The 19257-nt window shown below is 51.9% G+C and overlaps 1 protein-coding gene across 10 annotated transcripts in view; it reads right to left on the minus strand.

Moving 5' to 3' along the window:
- Positions 1-19257, minus strand: part of Cacna1g (calcium voltage-gated channel subunit alpha1 G) — a 65150-nt gene that overhangs the window by 40228 nt on the left and 5665 nt on the right. For 8 of the 10 annotated variants that reach the window (XM_035447195.1, XM_035447197.1, XM_035447198.1 and 5 more), the window contains exons 2-9: positions 16863-16974; positions 16514-16647; positions 16086-16183; positions 13956-14115; positions 12714-13014; positions 12453-12545; positions 9434-10217; positions 7226-7602 (exon numbers count right to left, since the gene is read on the minus strand). In XM_035447195.1, the coding sequence (XP_035303086.1) occupies positions 7226-7602; positions 9434-10217; positions 12453-12545; positions 12714-13014; positions 13956-14115; positions 16086-16183; positions 16514-16647; positions 16863-16974 (2059 nt within the window). The remainder of the gene's footprint in view (positions 1-7225; positions 7603-9433; positions 10218-12452; positions 12546-12713; positions 13015-13955; positions 14116-16085; positions 16184-16513; positions 16648-16862; positions 16975-19257) is intronic. The other 2 variants (XM_035447196.1, XM_027424356.2) reach the window with 1 other exon arrangement.

Here is a 19257-nt window from a genome sequence, read left to right on the forward strand (position 1 = left end):
AGACAAGTATTCCAGAAGGTGTGAGAAATCAGGGGGCAGTAGGGTGGCAAGGAATTTCCAAACAATCTCTCAGGCCACATACAGCTTATGGCTTTGGCCCTGGCTTCTCAGCCTGGATATCACATCTCTGCACAACTCACTGTGCTTTCCCCTGTGCCTCCTAAGCCAGCAGCTAGCTTTATCTCCTCCACCATCTCTCCAGCTATGACAAGTTTCTCAAATGAATACAAGCCAGGTAGGCATAGCCCTGCCAAAGTTGGCTCAGCTTCAAGACTGCTAACCCAGGCCCCTGCCACTTAAAATTCTGGAGCCTTGAGGCTGGCATGGTGGCTCTTGCCTGTAATCTCAGCACTCAGGAGGAAGAGGGATGAAGAGTTCAAGGTCATCCTCAGCTACAGCTACATTTTGAGTTCTAAGCCAGCCCAGGCTATAAGGTAACCCATCTTTCAACAAAAAGAAAAAGAAAAAAGAAAGAAAGAAAAGAAAAGGGGGCAAGGATGCACAGTCTTGCCTAGCATATGTGATCCTGAGTTTGTTCCCCCAGCACTGTACCAGCCAAGCACGTTGATACATACTTGTGACACCAGCACTCAGACATCCTGGAACCTCTTTTGTTATACAGAGAGCCAGCCACCACCTTGTGATGCTGCTGCTCTGCAGGGCAGCTGCCTCAGGAGGCTGAGGCAGGGGTATTGCCACAAGTTTGAGGCCAGCCTGGGCTACATAGTGAGATCAACAAAAAAGTTAAAAAGGAAGGGAAGGAGGAAAGACGGGAATGAGGAGGGAGGGAAGTCTGTCCTGCCTCTCACCCTCCTGGTCAACCTCTGGCCTGGAGCCCTGGTAGGCTATTGAAGGCCAATCTCATGCTATTGACTTCAGAGGGCTCCTGCCAGTAAGGTCCCCAGTTCAGGTGAGTCCCTGTGTTCTTGCCTCTCTGCTGTATTCTGAACTGCTGAGTAGAGTAGTCAGCCACGAACAAGAGTGTGCTGACCAAACAGTCCATGCCTGCTGGGCGGCCGCAGGCTTGTGTTATTTGCTTGATCTGCAGTTACCTGTTCCCCTGTAGATCTTCATCTCTGTCCCAAACTTGGCCACCCCTCAGTTCCTTCACAACACCCAGCCTGCACCCTCATCTTCCTCCCTCCTCCACCTGCTCTAGGGTCCCTTCTATCAGTTGTCCCTGTTGTTTCCTCCTATGTCTGCTCTTCTGCTCTTCCCCCCAAACAGAAGCTCTCTACACACTCACCCGTAGGTCTCACCCCCACCCCTCGCCCACGCAATGATCTTTCCAGTCCTTCTGGTAGTAATTGCCTTGGCAACATCCAGCCAGGACTGGCCCCTCATGCCCTGCACCTAGCCTCCCTGGCCCTATGCAGCCATCTCCTGCCTCTCTAGGGGACCCTTCTCCAGCCCAGCAGGTCTCTTTTCCCATCAGCCCCTTTCCTATGGAGTTCATTCTAGGCTCACTCCCTCCCCTTGATGTTGCCCTCACTCCCCACCCTCCAGCTGTCACTGGAGTGTAGAAGACACTAAACAAATGCCCTCCAAGTCCCTGACTTCGCATCCAGACGGCCAGGCCAGCGCCTGCCTGATATCCCTCTCAGCATGGCCCACAGCCATCTCAGACTCAACACGTCCAAAACAAACCCTTCACCTCCTCTTCGAACCTGCTCCTTCCCCCTCTTCCCACTCCACTGTGCCTGGGGATTCTGTCGTGGAACCTCAGAGTTATCTGGGAGTCATGCTTGCCCTTCATCCATCCCGACAGTCAGGTGCCAGGGCCAAAGACCCTGCCAGTAGGACAGCAGCCCTGCCCACTCCTGTTCCCTTTTCACCATCCTCTTGACATGAGGCTCTCATGGCCTGTCATCTGAGTGATAGAAACAGCTTCCTTGCCCCTCCCCCACCAAGCCTGTACCTACTGGCGGCTCAGGCTCCCTCGGAGCCCTTCTCACATTCCTGTCACTCCCGGATTCGGATTCATCACCGTGTGCCCCTATGCCAGCCCAGTACATTCAAGCTAGGCTGCTGGATGGCCCCTCATCCTGCCGCTGTCTAACACTACCTCCCTCACCTGTTGTGGAGGTGTGAACACCTTTCCTTTGTCCCCTGGAGTCCAGCTCCTGGGTGTGAATTGTCATTGAAAAGGAACAAGGACATACACAGACTCTGGCATCCTAGAATTCTCCCAGTGGGCCTCCCAAGTGAAACTGGCGAGGTCTAGAGCCAGGGGATGCCTAAAATGACACAGCCTAATGGCTCCAAACAGTACCCTTTTTACTACCCTTATCCAATACCCCTTGAAAACATGAGGCCAGGTCAGCCATCAAAGAATTGTTGCCCAAAGTCTTGCTAGGCCCATAGCCCCTGGTCTACAATCTGGAAACCAAAGGCCAGCCCGAGGTAGAAGGCATCCATAAAGCCTTGCCCTCAAATGCCACATTTGGAATATCTATGTGGCATGTCTGTGTCTGAAGAGAGAATGTCCCCAGCTTTCAACAGAACCCAAAAAGGAGTCTGTGATAACCCTTCAACAGTCCAGCTATGCCACAGTGGACCTCACCCCCGTCTTACCCTCACTTCCCTTACTGTGAACCAACCGCAATCACTTATAAATAGAAACCTTCTCTGGACATATATCTACAGTGACAGGATGGGTCCAGACACTGGTGACAAACAGAATTGTCCCTATCCTGTCCTCCCTTGGCCTAAAAGGCCAACCACTCCAGACTCTCTCTGTTCTTTGGTGCTTTTAGCCCTATATGCTGCCATCTTGCTTCTAAAACAAGTGGCTATTACCTGCCTTTGCTGGATTCAGAACCAAGAAGGGACAATTAGCTTGTGACTCCAAGACCCCAACTCACAGAGAGGTCTCAGATGGGACACAGGGCACAGACCCACTTCTTGGCTCCCAGCTATCATCTCAAGCCCCTGCTTCCCACTGGAAGCTCGGGGTCATCCTTGCTGTCCGCTCTCCTAATGGCTACCTGGTGCTAAGCCTGAAGAATTGGCTACCTGTCGGCCCTCCCCAACTCCCTCCTTTTTGTCTCCAGGAACAAAAATAGAGCACTGACCACTGCAGCAACACCTCTCTCTTCCCCTTTACTCCCTCATGGCTTCCAGAAAGCTTCTGATAAAACACAAACCTGGTCATATGACCTGCTATAAATCTTCTCTAAGAACCTATCAATACAAGCCAAACTCCTTCCTGAGCCTCTCAAGATCTGGCCAGAGTTTTTCCCAATTTAATCTCTTGTCACTTGTTCACACAGCCCATATCCAGTGCCCCACTCATTCTGAATGCCCACATTTAGGTTTTAGTGTCTGGTACCTCTGGCGCCTTGCTGCACCCTTGGATGGCTGCACCCTGCCTGCCCTTCAGACTGAGCTCAGGGTCCACTCCTTTCCAACTCCACATCCAGGGACTTGGCTATGGTGGGAGTGTTTACACCATGGAAACTAGCAAGTTAGGTTGGGATTGTTTGTTTCTGTAGCACTAGAGTTTGAAACTCGGGCCTAGGGTATGCTAGGCAAGCACTCTACTCTGGAACTATATTCTCAGTCTTCCTATACTTAAATTTTTTTTTTTTTGCAGACTAGAGAAACAATTCAGCTGTTAAGAGCACTTACTGCTCTTGCAAAGACACAGGTTTGGTTCTCAAAACCCTCACAGCAGTTCAAAATCTCCTATAACTCCAGTTCCAAGGGATCTGACGCTTCTGACCTCCATGAGCTCCCGCACATACACGATAAACAAACATCCACCCAAGAATGCACATATATACATAAAATAAATAAGCAAATATTTAAATTTTTATATACGGAATCTCAGTAAATTGTGAAGGCTGGCACTGAACTTTCAATCTTCCTGCCTCAGCCTCTTGAGCAGCCAAGATGGCCAGCATCATCAGGCCTGGTTTATTTTGTTTTATTGAGAGCTACTTGATAAACATTTATCAGCACCACTGCATAAGCCCAACTCTGACACATAGGGTACATGTGTGGAATGGATGGATGCGCAGGTGGATGAATAGATGGATGGATGGATAAGTGAATAGATGGAATGGTGAACAGATTGATGTCTGGGAGGGGCAAATGGATGGATGGATGGATGGATGGATGGGTGAATAGATGGGTGAGTGGATGTATGGATAGATGGGTGAATAGATGGGTGGGTGGATGGATGGATAGATGGATGGGTGAATAGATGGGTGGATGGATGGGTGAATAGATGGGTGGGTGGATGTATGGATGGATGCATGGGTGGGTGAGTGGATGAGTGGATGGAATAAAATGGAATGGATGGATGGGTAATTCATCCTTCTGGACTCCCTGCACTGGCCCTTGTTGGTGGGACTCATGCCTTTCTCATCCTATAGTCACACTATGCCATTTTTCTTGCTCAGGGACTTCTCAGTGTCCTGAATCCTTGTCCCTCTCACTATTTGTTTCTGGGCACACCAATACTGCTGACAAGTGGTTAAGGGGTAGGGGAATCAGAAGACTGTTGATGCGAACATTGTCCCAGCCTTAGGGGTCTGGGGAGATATAACAAAATGATGTTTCCCCATCAAGAGGTAGGTGGAAGGGACAGGCATTGTCCTCAGCAACAAAACTGAACAACAAGCAAAGTAGATGGCAGTGACAGCACCTGGAGAGAGACAGAGGGCTGGGGCTACACTCACAGCAATTCCTTCTGCAGGGCTCCCCAAGCTGATCAATACCAGACTTGATGGATGCAATCACTTCATTAAGAGCCCCGCAGGGAAAGCAGGAGCCTGGGGCCACCGCAGCAGCATCTGCGGAACCTTCCTTCCAATCAGCTCCACTTCCCCTGCAGTCAGCTCCATCTGAATCCTGAGCTCCCCCTCCCTGCCCCATCCCTGTCCTCCTTTGCATCTGGACCTCTGTCTCTGTCTTCAGTGTCCTTTCTGTCTTCCTCTGTCCCTCGAAATCTATGTCTGTCTCGGTCTCTTGCCCTGAATCTCTGTCTTTCCTTCCACATCTCCGCCTCTGTCTTTTCTGTCCCCTTCCTCCCTGGAGCTCCATCTTTCCCTCGATGCATCTGTCCCATTCCTGCCTCCCCTCTAAGCCCCCCTGTATCACTGTCTCTCAGCCCTACATACATTCTCACTCTCCTTACCCCCCCCAGGGGCCCAGATGGTGGGACATTCACGCCACAGTGCCTGCAAGCACAGGACCATGGCAGCTTCTGGGGTTTTATGCCACCCTCCCTACCCTCTGAGCTTGCCAGGCAGCAACCAGTCATCCGCCCAGCCTGCTGGGGACTCCCACTCACTCTCATGGGGCCCTCAGCAACCAGGTACTAGGACAAACTTATCCCTACAGCAGATGCTGCCAGCTCAAAATGTGGGCTTCTGAGGGCTCAGGGGGAGCTAGGGTTGTCTCCTCTTTCCTCAGGAACGTGGGTAAGGAGATGCTGGAAGCTCCTCAGCTAATGAAGTTTCTTCCCTTTCCAAAAGGGGCATCCTTCTTGACATCTAACCGAAAGTCCTCTTGCTGCAGCTTCATCTGCCTTCAGCCTGTGTGACTCAGCTTCTTCCCAGTGCAATCAAAGCCTCCACCAACAGCATCTGGCCCATCAGGGACTGCTAGGTGCACCCACCTCCTCCCCCAGGGGAGAGGGAAGGGCACCAAAAATGGGCTCCCTTGGGAGAGTGGGATTGGCACAACCGGCACCAAGTAAAACAGAGAAAGTAGCAGTTCAGGCTAAGGGATCCATGGTGGTAGAGATTAGGGATGTCATCTCTTGGGTCACAGAAGGAGAAAATTCTGTCCCCGCTCTCCCCCAGCCACCTGGCAGAGTAGAGTACCTCTCTGCAGGAGGCTGGCAGAGCCAACCTGTGCATATATGCCCACACCCCACGCAGCCCAGACACAACACGCCCACCCAGTGCCATGCATGCCCACCCACTGGCACTGCAGCTGGTGTGTGGTTCCACCCATACACACACACCTCACTGACATAGGGGAAGAACAGTTAGTGCATGCCATAGCTGCTCCACATTGGGTCCTTCAAACAAGAGAGGATGGAGCCAATGAGATATGATAAACGACGGGTGTGCCTGGCCAGACAGAGCAATTTAAGTAACAGCCAAATGCTCATGACATTTCCAGGTCAGAGGTCAGTGGGGTGAGGCTACGGGGGCTTTGGAACCCTCTGAAGAGTGAACATTCTGCTGGCTTCATACGCTCCAGCTACACCCCTACTGGTTGAGACACCCCTCCAATGTTGTGCTGGACTGTCACAAGCTCTCAATGCCTCTGTCTCGGCATGGGGATCTGGAACGAGGGGTCCACATGCTCATTTCCAAACCAGGAAAAGAGAGGCTCTGGTGGCCAGCCTCGCCCCCCAACTGCTGCCCCTGGTTGGCAAGAGCACCCAGATGAACAGTGTAAGGGAGAAAAGCATGGAAGGACCTACACGCATCACTCCTGGCCAACCTCTTGAGACAGCCCAGGCCAGTGCAGTCCCTCCACTCTGCCACACCTTCCATCTGCACAGCGTGGAGGTAGCTTCCTCCTCTAAGCCCAGATCTGAAGCTGGCAGCCGTTGACCCACAGAACAAGCTTCCCTCTTCCACATGACAGTCCTTCAAATATTTGAAGACAGCTCACCGTCCCTGCTGAGCCTCTTCTCCTGACTAAACACCCTGCTCCTTGGAGAAGCTCCTCAAACTCCAAGATTTCTAGCCACCTGGCCATTCTGGGCACTCTTATCTGCCCAGAGCCACCCTGGTTCACAACAAGGCTCTGACCTGAGGCCATGCCAAGACTGCCTTGCGACTGCACCCTGATATTCTCTCAGGCATCGCCACTCAACACAGCCAATTTTTCATTTCTACCTGAATGGCCCTTTTGCCTGTCAATCACCCTCTACTTACTGAGATAAAACATCTCCTGCCTGCCTTGCCTTCTCCAAAGACCCAAGTCTCTTCTGGTGGCTTATTGCTATATGTGATGCTCATTACTCATGCACATAAAGCTTCCCTCTTCTGAGATGTCTTCTCAGACAGAACATACCTGCTCCCACCTGGGCAACCTTCAAATTCAGAAAGCATGTGGCAATCATTGTGCTCACCCTCTAGAGACCCTACCCATCACTTCCTCTCTCCAACCCCTTCTCCCAGACACTTCAACACAAAGAGAAATCCACCCTAGGGAAGAAGCAATTATCTGGAGCCAGCCTGGGCTGCATCCTTACCTGCTCGTGGTACTCGATGCCCATGCTGAGTGTATTGACCAGGATAGCGATCATGATTCCCCGGCCAAAGTATTTGCTATCTACGATCTTCCGGAATGTGTCACAGATGAGTCTCCAGAAAGCCAGCACAGAACTAGGCTCTGCATCTGGGCCCAGGCTGCGCTGCCGCCGGCTGTGGGGGTCCCGGAGGTCACTGTGCTGAGCGTCCTGTGTGAACTCATACACAGCCTCACTGTCTGAGTCAGGCATTTCATGGTCAGCAGACTCTGGCTCCCCTGCCCCAGTCCGGGCACAGTAGGGGCAACTATCTGGCCCACAGGCTCCACTGTCTGCCTTGGAGCAAGGGCTGGAGATCTTGCAGGAGCTATGGCAGGCTCCTGGAACAAAAGAGTAGGTGTTAGAGGATCAAGATGCTCACCAGGAGCTCGCCTGCCCTAGGAGGATGTAGAGCCTGTGGGAAGGAGACTGGGGGTTACATTGACGGGTATGCTAGGCACTTAGTGAATGGGGTGTCCCTGAATAACAAAATAACCCAATTTCAATAGCACCCCCATTGATGGTCACTTCTGAAGATCCTAGGATTGAGGTAGAGAGGTAGCCACCATGTCCTCTGTGATCCTGTGCAGCTATGTCCTATGGAACTATGTGCTATGTCTTAGGAGCTTTCTGTCAGGAGCCCAGACCATCTCCTCTCCCTAGAGGGTAGGCCTGTACCCACACAGTGCTGAGTAGCATTTCCCAGGGGATCTTTGGGACCCACCCACACATGCGCACTTCTCATCACACATACCAGACTCACATAAAACACATTACATGCACATACTGTGCATATGTATAGTGAGCACATGCAATCTGTACACCACAATACACACACATACACACAAACACACACACACACACACACACACACACACACACACACACGTGTACCCAAACACATTCATGCCATCCAATGTTCATATACCAGACCCACATATGTGCATGTGCAGGAACCAGGAAGGAGCACCAAACCCAAATGCATGTAAATCCTGACACTTGTACCCCCACATACACATACACACATGGAATACCCCCCACCCCCGCCGCTTCTTTAATGCCCACAAGCACACATTGTATACCAGATGTGTTCTGAATACACACAGGGATGTGTCTCAAGACATCCCTTGTCCATCTAAATTTAAATTGTTTTGCTCACAGAATATGAGAAATGAATGACACATCAAAGACTACTCAGGTAAAGCAAGTGCCAGGAGGTCCTTGGCTCAAGGTCTGACCCCTGGTAGAGACAAAATGCTATGTTCCCCTCCTGGATGTATTTGTATACCACAGGCCATTGGTAAGCTCCCACAGTAGTGATAGCTTCACTCCCACCCATTCCCAGTGGGAAATGGAAGCCTGTGTTTGAGACGTGACTGGTCCACACCCATGGCAGGGCTGCGGGAGAGCTAGCCTTTCACTCTGTGCTCTGTGGTGACACTTCTACACACACACTCCCAGGGGACATCTCACATATCCCCTTGCTTTCTGTCACCACATCCTCCCTGAAACACAGGTCCCAGGCTGTGTCTGCATGGTAGCCAGTCTACAAGCGGCAAGCATCACAATCCCCCAGGTCACCGATGTTCCACCCACAGGCTGGCTGCTTTCAGCACTCCTGCTCCAAGTCTCTCTGTTTACAGCAGTCACCTTGTGAGGCACCAGACTGCCACAGTCACACACCATTTCCCCCGCTGAGCCTTGGGACAAAGGACAGAGTGGGCTGCAGAGTCAGATGGTCTTGAGGTCACACTCACCAACACTCTTAGCCACCTTTTTTTTTTTTTTTCTATGCACACAGCAAGGGTGCATGCAAGCTTATTACCAACCTGTCCAGAGGACTCAAGCAGATCTTGCCTGCAAAGCATGTGACAGGCACGCCATCAGGCAGCAGTTGTTGGATGTTAGGGCCAAAGGCATGGAGTGCAGCACACGATAGGTATGCGTGTGTGACAACTATCGTTACTCCTACATTGTAGTAATATATGCAATAATTGCCGTTCCCATTTGAACAGATGAAACAATTAGGGCTCAAAAGATGCCAGGGCTACGAGAAGCAGCATGAGAAACTAGGCTCCGGGCCCTGGATCCTCACACTCTAGACCCCTAGTCTTCTAGATTACCACCCAGCCTCCGACTGTGGGGTCCCAGCACACCCACTCACGCTCTCACCCGTACTCTGTGTCTCCAGTAGCTTGTGCATGGAGCTGAAGGGCCCAGGTGGGATGTTGAGGCTGGTGAGGGTGGGGGGCCCAGGACTGGGGGCCACCTCCATTAGTGCCTTATCCTTCAGCATCTCTGGTGGAGGGCTGGTGTGCACAGTGGGGTACACCTTCCCACTACCCACAGTCCTGCTAGATGCCTCCGATGGGGACCTGGGAGGGGGTGCCTGGCAACGGACTGGCTCCAAGTGGCAGTCAGCATGGTAGAAGCTGTGTACAGACTCTGCACCCCTCGGAGGGCCCCCCGAGGGAGTGGGTGTAGAGGGTGGTGGCAGCATGAGCCGACGAGACCCATTGGTATCCCTGTCCTGGATCTCTGGGCTGGCCCGGGGAACTCTGAGCGTCCCATTACCCAGGTGGTAGTGGTGATGATGGTGGTGATGGTGGTGCACGAGGTGGTGGACAGACAGACGACGGTGTGAGCGAGAGCAGCTGCCACTGGGCTGGGACTCCTGACCACCATGGGCCACCGGGCTGCTAAGCAACCCAGCCCGCACACCTGCAGCCCTAGAGACCTGGGCCAGCCTGCGGACTGATTTGCGGAGGATGTACACCAGGTACTTGAGCAGCTCCTCATAGCAGCTGCCTGGCTCGGAGAAGCTTGCCAGGGTGCTGGCGTTGGACAGGAATCGCACACGCTGCTCCCGCATCAGCTGACTCTCCCGCTGTTTGGTCTCAGAGAACTGTGTGGCAATCACCACCAGGCACAGGTTGATCATGAAGAAGGAGCCCACCTGCAGGGGTGGGGACAGAAAGAGGAGATGTCCTGAAGAAAAGCGAATCTTGATGCCAGCTGCCACAATCAATGAATTCGTTGTGGGCCAGACATGGGGTTTGCAATTGGCCAGGTGCCACCCCATTTTATTGTCATGATAATTTGGGAGCAGGCACTTTTGTACTTTCCATCAGAGCACTGAAGAAGCTGAAGTGCAGATTGGTCAAGAAATTAGCCCAAGATCATTCAGCTGATACAGACCAAGTTAAGCAGAACTGAAACCCAGCCCCATGCAAGTTCAGGGTGTTGCTACTGCTGGTGACAGCATACTGTGGAGATACCGCCCAAATCCCAGCCTTTAAGTGCATATGCATGGAGAGTCTAAGGCATCTGTCTCCCCAGTTTCTAGTGGGAGAGAATGCTGTAGCAGTTCATGAAATACTGGCAACAGAAAACCTTCAACTTGGAGATTTACTTATAACTCTCCCACTTGTTTCAAGTCTAGCTGAATGACGTTGGGGGCAACTCAGCCATGGGACTTCACTATCCCCAGCTGAAAAGGGGGCCCTACAGACTAACAAAGCCATCATTCTGACTTGCCCATCCTTCCCCAGCCCCCATCTCCATGCCTCAGTTTCCCCAGGACCCTGAGTAACCTATTGCTTAGACAACAAGCCTGAATGATGGAAATAAATATTTATGGTGACAAAGCGGACATTTTTTTTTCTCTACCTCATGTCCTAGTAATTATGATAATTAACTTCACTAGTGTGATTCCAGAGAGCTGTTTGGGAAGAATTTTCAGGAGGTGTGTGGGAGAGTGGAAACTAGGCCCCTGATGTCCCTGTCTACCCCTCCCCCACCTAAGCAAGCCTGAGGACAGCAACAATTATCAGATGAGCCGCTACCCTGAAGTACCTGCTTCACCACTGTGGTAATGGTCAGGGATGGTAAAGGTCCCCAGCCAAGCTTTGCTCCAAGCTTGGCCATTCTTTCACACCTGGGAAAGTTATGGTAACCTAGGGAACATAACCTTTCCCAGAGCTTCATTCTGTCTCCATCTCTCCTAAACTTGTGCTGAGTGAGCTTAATCTCTTTTTTTTTTTTTTTTTTTTTTTAGGTGTTTCGAGACAGGTTCTCTCCGTGTAGCCCTAGCTGTCCTGGAACTCACTCTGTAGACCAGGCTGGCCTCGAACTCACAGAGATCCACCAGCCTCTGCCTCACAAGTGCTGGGATTAAAGGTGTGTGCCACCAACGCCTAGCTTTAATGTCATTCTTAATCTCCTTCTGTCAGTATCTGACCCTCCACCTGGCTCTGCATTGTCCTCTTGGTGACATGGGAAAACGAAAGGGCTGGATTTGGAGCTGGTAACCTGGAGCTGACGTCTCAGCTCTAGTCCCGACTTCCTACATGATCTTGGACCAGTGGCCAATGCCTTGGAGCTCTGGCCACATCACAGCGGCATATAAGGAAGAACAGCAACATTGTTGTTGACAGACCTCCCCGGCAAGACTGATCTGCAGCTTAGGTAAGGCACATGGTGGGGGAAGATAAATGAAGGAAAGTCATTTTCCTTGCTTGGAAACACAAAGGTGGCAATGAGATCATGGGGAGGATGAAATGCCCAACCCTCAGGGTGCAATGGCTGGCACACCGTAAGTGCTCAATAAATATCAGCTGTAAGTGGTAGCCATGAAAGCATCTACTATGACTGGTAGTGATTAAAATGATTAAATGATGCTTTGGTCTGTCTTCTGCTTTCAGAAAGCCTTGGAATTTCAGAGCTGGAAGGAATAAGAGATCTCACAAGTATTTCTCAATGCTGATTGGAATTCTGGATGTACGGTTCTCTGCTTGCAAGCATTTCAGGATGCTTAACATCTTTCTCTTTTCCAACAGAATGCTGGCAGGGCTCCCCTAGAGCTCATGAAGTCAGAACCACACTTGGCCATTTCTGGGCACCCCTAGGGAAGGTGATGACACACTGTGGGTTGAGAACCCTCTATTTTATGGGTGAAGAATCAGAAGCCTATAGTGGGGCTAGGGCCTCAAAGAAGATGACTTGCAAAGGTCCTAACAGTAGTAAGTGGTAGAGTCTTGGGCTTCTCCTGGCCCACCCCGTATCCTTCCCACGGCATGACAAATGCCATCACCTTCATAGGACCTGAGAGCTAAGGACTTGCCCTCTGTTCACTGCTCCATCTGCATCCCCATTACCTCCCATTCCCATGAGGGCTGAAGGAGTCACTCACGATGATGAGGAGAATGAAGTAGATGAAGTTGTAGAAGGAATGAGCATCCATCACAAAGTACATTATGTCGACCCAGCCCTCCAGTGTGATGACCTGAGGAGGCAAGAGGGACAGCTGACTCTGGCTGGGGCCACGATAGCCTCCTTCAGCCTCCTCCACCAAGGCCCTGGCCACCACCCTAACCCAGAGGATAAGCGCTCCCAGTCTATGCTGTGTCCTGGGACTGTTCTGGGAAACACCCCAGGGCCCACGTGGCCCCACCTGGAAGATGGCGATCCAGGCATAGCCGATGTTGTCAAAGTTGATGGCGCCTTTGAAGGGATTGTGCTCGCCTGCAGAGCAGTTGGTGTAGTATTGGTTCCAGTTGACACAGGTGGTATTGCTGGAACTGTTATAGGCCTCGTAGTCCAGACCACAGGGTGGGCCACCACCACCTTCCCCACGCAGTGTGGGCACGCTCCTACAGGACCGCATGCCGTTCTCCCTAGGCTGGGAGCAGATGAAGGGACTCTCATCTTCATTCTCTGTCTGATAGTAAGGCTCCAGGTCCACGCTCAGGGGGCTGCAGGGAGAGAGAGAGAGAGAGAGAGAGAGAGGGGATTGGAGAGTAGGTTTTCCACAGAGAAGCCAAGGAAGAAAAGGCTGGTGTGTATACACCGAGGAACAGAGAGAATAAGCCAGACCTAAAGGGGAAGAGGAGATTGGACAGAACAGGGTTTTGTGGACAGGGATGGGAGTACTGAGGAACGTGAGAACTTGGTAGGGAACTCCAGAGTCCAGAGGTCTACAATAGGGCAGTAGTTTCCTGACTTGGTTGCAAGTCGAAACCATGGAAGAGTTTTCTCTACCCCACCCCCATCTCTTTGCCATCCTTTTCCATGTATTCCAGGCTGGCTTCAAACTCCATATAGCCACGTGATTATGAATTTCTGATCCTCCTGTCTCTGCCTCCTGAGTGCTGGGATCACAGTTGAGCATTACAACACTCAGTTTATGGGGTGCTGGGGATTCAACTCTGGGCTTTGAGTATACTAGGCAAACACTCTACCAACTGAGCTACATCCCTAGCCCTCAAGGAGTCTCTCCCCCTCCCCGCCTCCCACACCCATTTCCTTCTTTCTCTGGAGTCACAGTCTCACTAAGCATCTCCTCTGACTGGCCTGGAACTCACTATGTAGACTAAGCCAGCCTGAAACTCAGATTCACCCTACCCTTTCTCCAGAGTTCTGAGATTGAAGATGTACACCACTGTGCCTGCCTTCTGAAGGGCTTTTTAAATGCCTAGATCCAAGTTGCACTGAAGGTCAGTACAATGGGAGTCTCTGAAAGGCATACCACGGTATCAGGCATTTACAATGTCCCAGGTTATTCCAATGTGTAGCTAGGTTTGAGAGCCAAATGCAAGTCGGGTGTGAGAAGGTTTATATCCATGGCAACAGAAAGCCAGGGACTAAGAGAGGTCCACAGCCCCCCAGTCCATCACCCACCGGGTCCACCACTCACAGGCTGAAATTCTCAGGGAGGAAGCATCGGTTCCGAAGCAGCCCTGCCCATAGCTGGACACCGACGATGCCAAAGATGAAAAAGACGAAGAAACAGAGCAGCAGGACATTGCCCAACATAGGCAACGTGTCCAGCAATAATGTGACGAGGATACGCATGCCTGTGGGGGCAGAAGAGCCATGCTGGGGGTTCCAGTCTGGTCCAGCCAGGCAGAGTGCCACAGGCCTGGCAGTCTTCCCCACAAGGGCCCACTGGGGAAACTAGATGGACCAATTTAAGGTGGGGTGGGGGGGACTGGCAGACAAACCTAACTCCCCAGGCAGCCCTTGAAGTTCCCTCAGTCCACCTGGTACCAACACCTACGCAGAGTAACTGTGGTTTCCAAAGCCCTCTCAGGTTCTGAGTCCCACCTCACTCTCCCATTGTCACCACAGGGCTGATGATATCACCCCCAATTTACAGATGAGAAGTCTGAGGCTCGGCTCACAGAAGTGACGTGAGATGCCAGGATGGGAGCTGCTAAATGTAGGTGCCAGGACTTAAATTTAGGTTTTTGTGCTTCCAAATCCTGCTCCTCAAGGCACAGGCACACACACACACACACACACACACACACACACACACACACACACACACCACACACACCTCCCACTTCCTTCTCTCACCAGACACAGTCACCTGACCTTCCTAAATGATGGCCCCAGGGGGCCACTGGGGAAACTGAGACAAACCTCCTGGAGGAAGGCAGCTAAGATGACCAGCACTTTACCAGGTTTCTGAGCCCAGCCCCCCCCCCCCAGCCCTGCATCTCTGTTCCCTGCTGGGTCTAGATCTTGAAATCAAGGTCTGGAGAGATACATACAACTCTGTCTTCTTGGGAGCATAGCAGTTAATGCTCCCTCCATGGGCAAAGCCACTGCATCTCCACCCCCAAATAGAAGCCCCATTAGGGATCCATTCCCCTTCCTCACTCCAGTTCAAGGCCTCAATAGCCCAAATACTTGAACTAGCCTTTAGGAGACCCAGACCTCCTAAGCCCTTGTCAAACTGATGAACCAAAGTGCCCTGTGTGGGCCCTGCTCCCTCTGAGTTTAGGGTTCTAAACAATAACTCAGTAACTGATTAATCTTCTTGGTGACTACAGCCACCCTACCCTGACCAGACCAGCCAGCCAGTCCTTGTCCCCCTCAGTTCCTCCCATCCTCCTTCAGTTCCTCTGAGATCCAACTGAGATCAATTCCTCAGGGCTTACATTAAGGGAATTACAGCAGTGGTTAGTCTCAGGTCTATCAATCTAGCAGCTGTCACCTGGGCGAAGAGGCCAGCCACGCCCCTCTCCTGGATCTCCGTTAACATCAACCATGCCCTCGCCACCCCATCCACCCCACCCCACCCCACTCAGCAGCTCTGCCCTCCCAGAGGTAGCTGAATCTCTCTCTCTCTCTCTCTCTCTCTCTCTCTCTCTCTCTCTCTCTCTCACACACACACACACACACACACACACACAGCGGCACAGCACCCCCTCCTGAGGCCCCGGTGGGGACCATCCACAGCTTGTGTAGGTTGAGGAATTGCAAAGGGGGCCTGCAAAGGGGGAGGGGCAGAATGTCAGGGGAGTTGGAGCTGCCAAACCTTTGCTGGCTCCAGAAACCAATGCGGTTTAATTTAGATAATGGTCTCAGCAGTCACTGCAAGAGTTGGAAAGGGGTGGAGAAGGGGGGGGGGGAGAGATGCAACCACAGCCGGAGGATAAGGCGTGGAGTGGCCTTGTCTTGAGAGAAGCGGTGTTTAGTGCCAGTATGGCTGCACCAGTGAAGACCAAAGAACCATTAACAATTTGTGTCCCCTCTTGCTGGTCTGATGGTCTCTCCACTGGTCCCCACCCACCCTTATTCTCCTAGAAAGGGGGTCATCTGAGGTGTTTCTAAGATTCTGACCCATAGCCTGGCTGAAATAAGGGGGGTGGAGGTTTTCCCAGATAGCTTTCCTAGTGATACCACCAGGGTGAGAGGCTCTGACAGGGTCCTTACTAGTAGTGCCCATTTCCACCTATGGTCAGATTATGATGCATGTACCACATTTCCTCTGAGGGCCCTCTGTCCAGGGGTGAGGGCTAAGGGGGTCACTCACTGGGCACCCGGTTAATGGCCCTGAGCGGTCTCAGCACACGGACTGTCCTGACTGCGGAGAAGCTGACGTTCTGCAGGTCCAGCGAATACTCCAGCATCCTGTGGGGAGGGGCCGGGAAGGAGGCCCTTTGAGTTTGAGGCCAACTCCACGTGAAAGAGGCCAGTAAAGAATCCTGCTGTGAGGTGGCAGGATGACCTAGGACTCTTCCCTCTCCTCCACCAAGGGAAGCTGAAGATGAACTCTCTGTCTAGGGGGCATGGACACCCCCAAGCAGTGACAGTCTCCTCAGAGGGGAGCAGGCCCAAAAGGAACACTGTGGGGTTCAGAGGACATACCAGAGCACTGCAAGCAGGCAGCCTTGGCAGAGTGGACGGCCAGACGGGCAGGAGACCTGCCCAATGCTCTCCCGCACTAACCCAAGCCCTCACCCAGCAATGACGATGAAAAAGTCAAGCCGGTTCCAAGTGTCTCCCAGGTAACATTTCTTTCCAAAGATGCCCAAGGCCACCATCTTCACCACCATTTCCACAGCAAAGAAGGCAAAGATGAAGTCATCAAAGGCCTAAAGTGGAGAGGAGAGGCTGCTAAAAGTGAGGCGAATGGGGCACACAGCCACCTTGCTCAATGCCCACCAGCTGGATTGATCGGGGCTTCTGACAGAACAGAATTCAGGACTTTAAAATCCAACAACCACTCACCCCTTCCTCTAACACAGACAGACAGAAACACACACACACACACACACACACACACACACACACACACACACACACTCACCTGCAAGATCCGGCAGCGCTGAGAGTCACAGGCAATGTCCTCGCACGGCCTGAACATACCCAGAGTCACACAGTTGAGCAGAATGACTAACATGCTGATGCGCTCGAACCAGGTATCAGGTGTCAAGGAAACAGGTATCCAGAGTGAGTTGAAGGTGCCTCCTATGCCACACCTAACACTCGCTACCTGTCAACTAACCTTCCAACGAGGAGGTGAGATGGAAGGAACCAGGCCTACCATGGTCATTTCATCTCTCCGGCCCCATCTCCTTCATTTGTAAGGTAGAGGAAGCCATAAATACCCTGACTATTTGCACAAGCCATGTAGGGAATAGAATTGATTGTGCTTGTGGAAATGCCAGGCTCCGTGAGTTTGCTGTGAATCTGAGCCTCCTCTCCCCACCGCCCTGGGTAGATGTGAGAAGCAAGTGAGATAATGTATGCGAATGTGTTACACAAACCTACAGTCGGATTAAGCCTGCCTTACAGTTTACCACGCACTTTCACACAATGCCACGATTGCTGCTCACAACAGCCCCATGAAGCATCCAGGGTGGATCATTTTATTCCCCACAACCCAAGGACAGCAAGACCCAGAGAGCTGAAGCCAAGTCATATGCCAAAGTTGCTCAAGAAGCCAAGATGAGATTGAGGCTTCCAAGCTCATGGTCTACTCCATTATCTTCCCTGCACTACAACTACTCAGGCAGGCAGGGACTCAGGACAGCCCTGGTACCAGAAGGAAAGCCCACATCTGAAGCCCTGTGCCCCTTGCCACTTCACAGGAACCCAAGGCTCTCTCTCCAACCACCAGCTCCCTGGCTTCTCCAAGTCCTCAGCCTTTAGTCACACTCCTGCCTTTTGGAATGAAGGCCCATGCCAGACGCAGCCCTTGGTACAAGCCTCAGCTGTATGGAGTGGGCAGTAGCACCATACATGTGGCCAGGCTACTATGCCTCACCACTTATACTTTCTAACCCAGACCCAAGCAGCTAGGGGCAGAGGGAACTCTGCATTGAGAGGTTTGGTTTACCTTCAGCCCATTGGCATGAGGATCTGCAAGATGATCTCCAGATAAAGAAGGTTCCAGGCCCTGGGCCCCACAGAAGAACAAGACAACCTAGCTTCCTCATGGAAAAATAGGGGTGAGGCAGAAAGAGCAAAGAAACCAGAGACAAGCAGAGTCTAGGAAGGAAAGAGGAAGGGCTTGCGGCAACCTGCTGCCTGCTCTGCCAGTCCACTCAGGGCCCTGAGCCCATGAACCCTTCCTGTCTTAGCCCTGCTTCTGGAATGAGAAGGCTTCCACCAGGCATGACGAGATGATCAAGAAGATTCAGAGACCCCAAAACCATCCTCCCAGATGGCCTCCACCACTCTGCTGAGTCTCCAACACTTGGCTTCTCCCTCTACCACCTTGAAGCCCTCCCCATTCCTGTCAGCAGGCTCTTTTCTCTTGGGTACACATCGGTGTCACCACCTGTGCCTAGCACCCTAGAAGTCCTAAGACATTTCAGTCTTCCCTTTAAAAAGTGAGAGTAAGAAAACAAAATAAAATCCTAGGTTTGAAGCAGAGAAGTAGGTGAGAGGGGGGAAATGAAAGTGTTTTTGTGGGGCTGTTTCCCTGAGTGTAGCCAAGGGATCTCTCTCCAGATGGGGGTCAGCCAGGGGTCACTCTGGAAAAGAGGGAGACAGGGAGGAAGCCACCACTTGGAAGGGAAAGGACACAATTACCCTTAATAACTGGTCAGTGCTCTCCAAGCTAGCCCACTCCTCTCTGCAGGAGAAGCAGCACCTAGGAGGGGCCCGTGAGAACAATGGTGAGGGAGAAGGGCTCCGGGATATTTATCTGGACATCTAATAGTAGTGACTCCACCGAGTTAAGTCATCCATGTGCTTGGCTCTCTTTTGCTGGCTATAGGCTCCTGGCAGGCAGGGATTCTCTGCTACATTCTTAAAAGGAGCCACACTACAGAGCCCAGTGTAATATGTGGTTCATAGCAGATGATCAGTGCAGAGGAAGAATGAATGGATGAGTGAATGAATGGATGGACTAATGTACCAATCAGTCATCTGCCAATCTAGAAGCCAGATGTGCCTCCCCATTCATGCTTTCCCAATGTTTCCCTCAGCTCTGACAAATCGGTTACAGTGATGTGAGGAGTAACCAAGTTGACCCCACAGAGGAGATGCCCCCTCTCTTCTGTTTCTACTTTTGACAGGCCCAGACTGGGGCCTCTGACAGTCAGAATATGCCCCCAGACAACCCCACATCAGGCTCCTAACCAAAACTCCCTTCTGTAGGCCCCTTGGCAACCCAGCCTGCCCCCAGGTAACATGCCTTGCACTCCACCTTCCCCTTCTCTGTAGATAAGTATAAAGGGACAGGAAAATCTAGA

The sequence above is a fragment of the Cricetulus griseus genome, chromosome 7 (genome assembly GCF_003668045.3).
Source record: "Cricetulus griseus strain 17A/GY chromosome 7, alternate assembly CriGri-PICRH-1.0, whole genome shotgun sequence".
Lineage (NCBI taxonomy): Eukaryota > Metazoa > Chordata > Mammalia > Rodentia > Cricetidae > Cricetulus > Cricetulus griseus.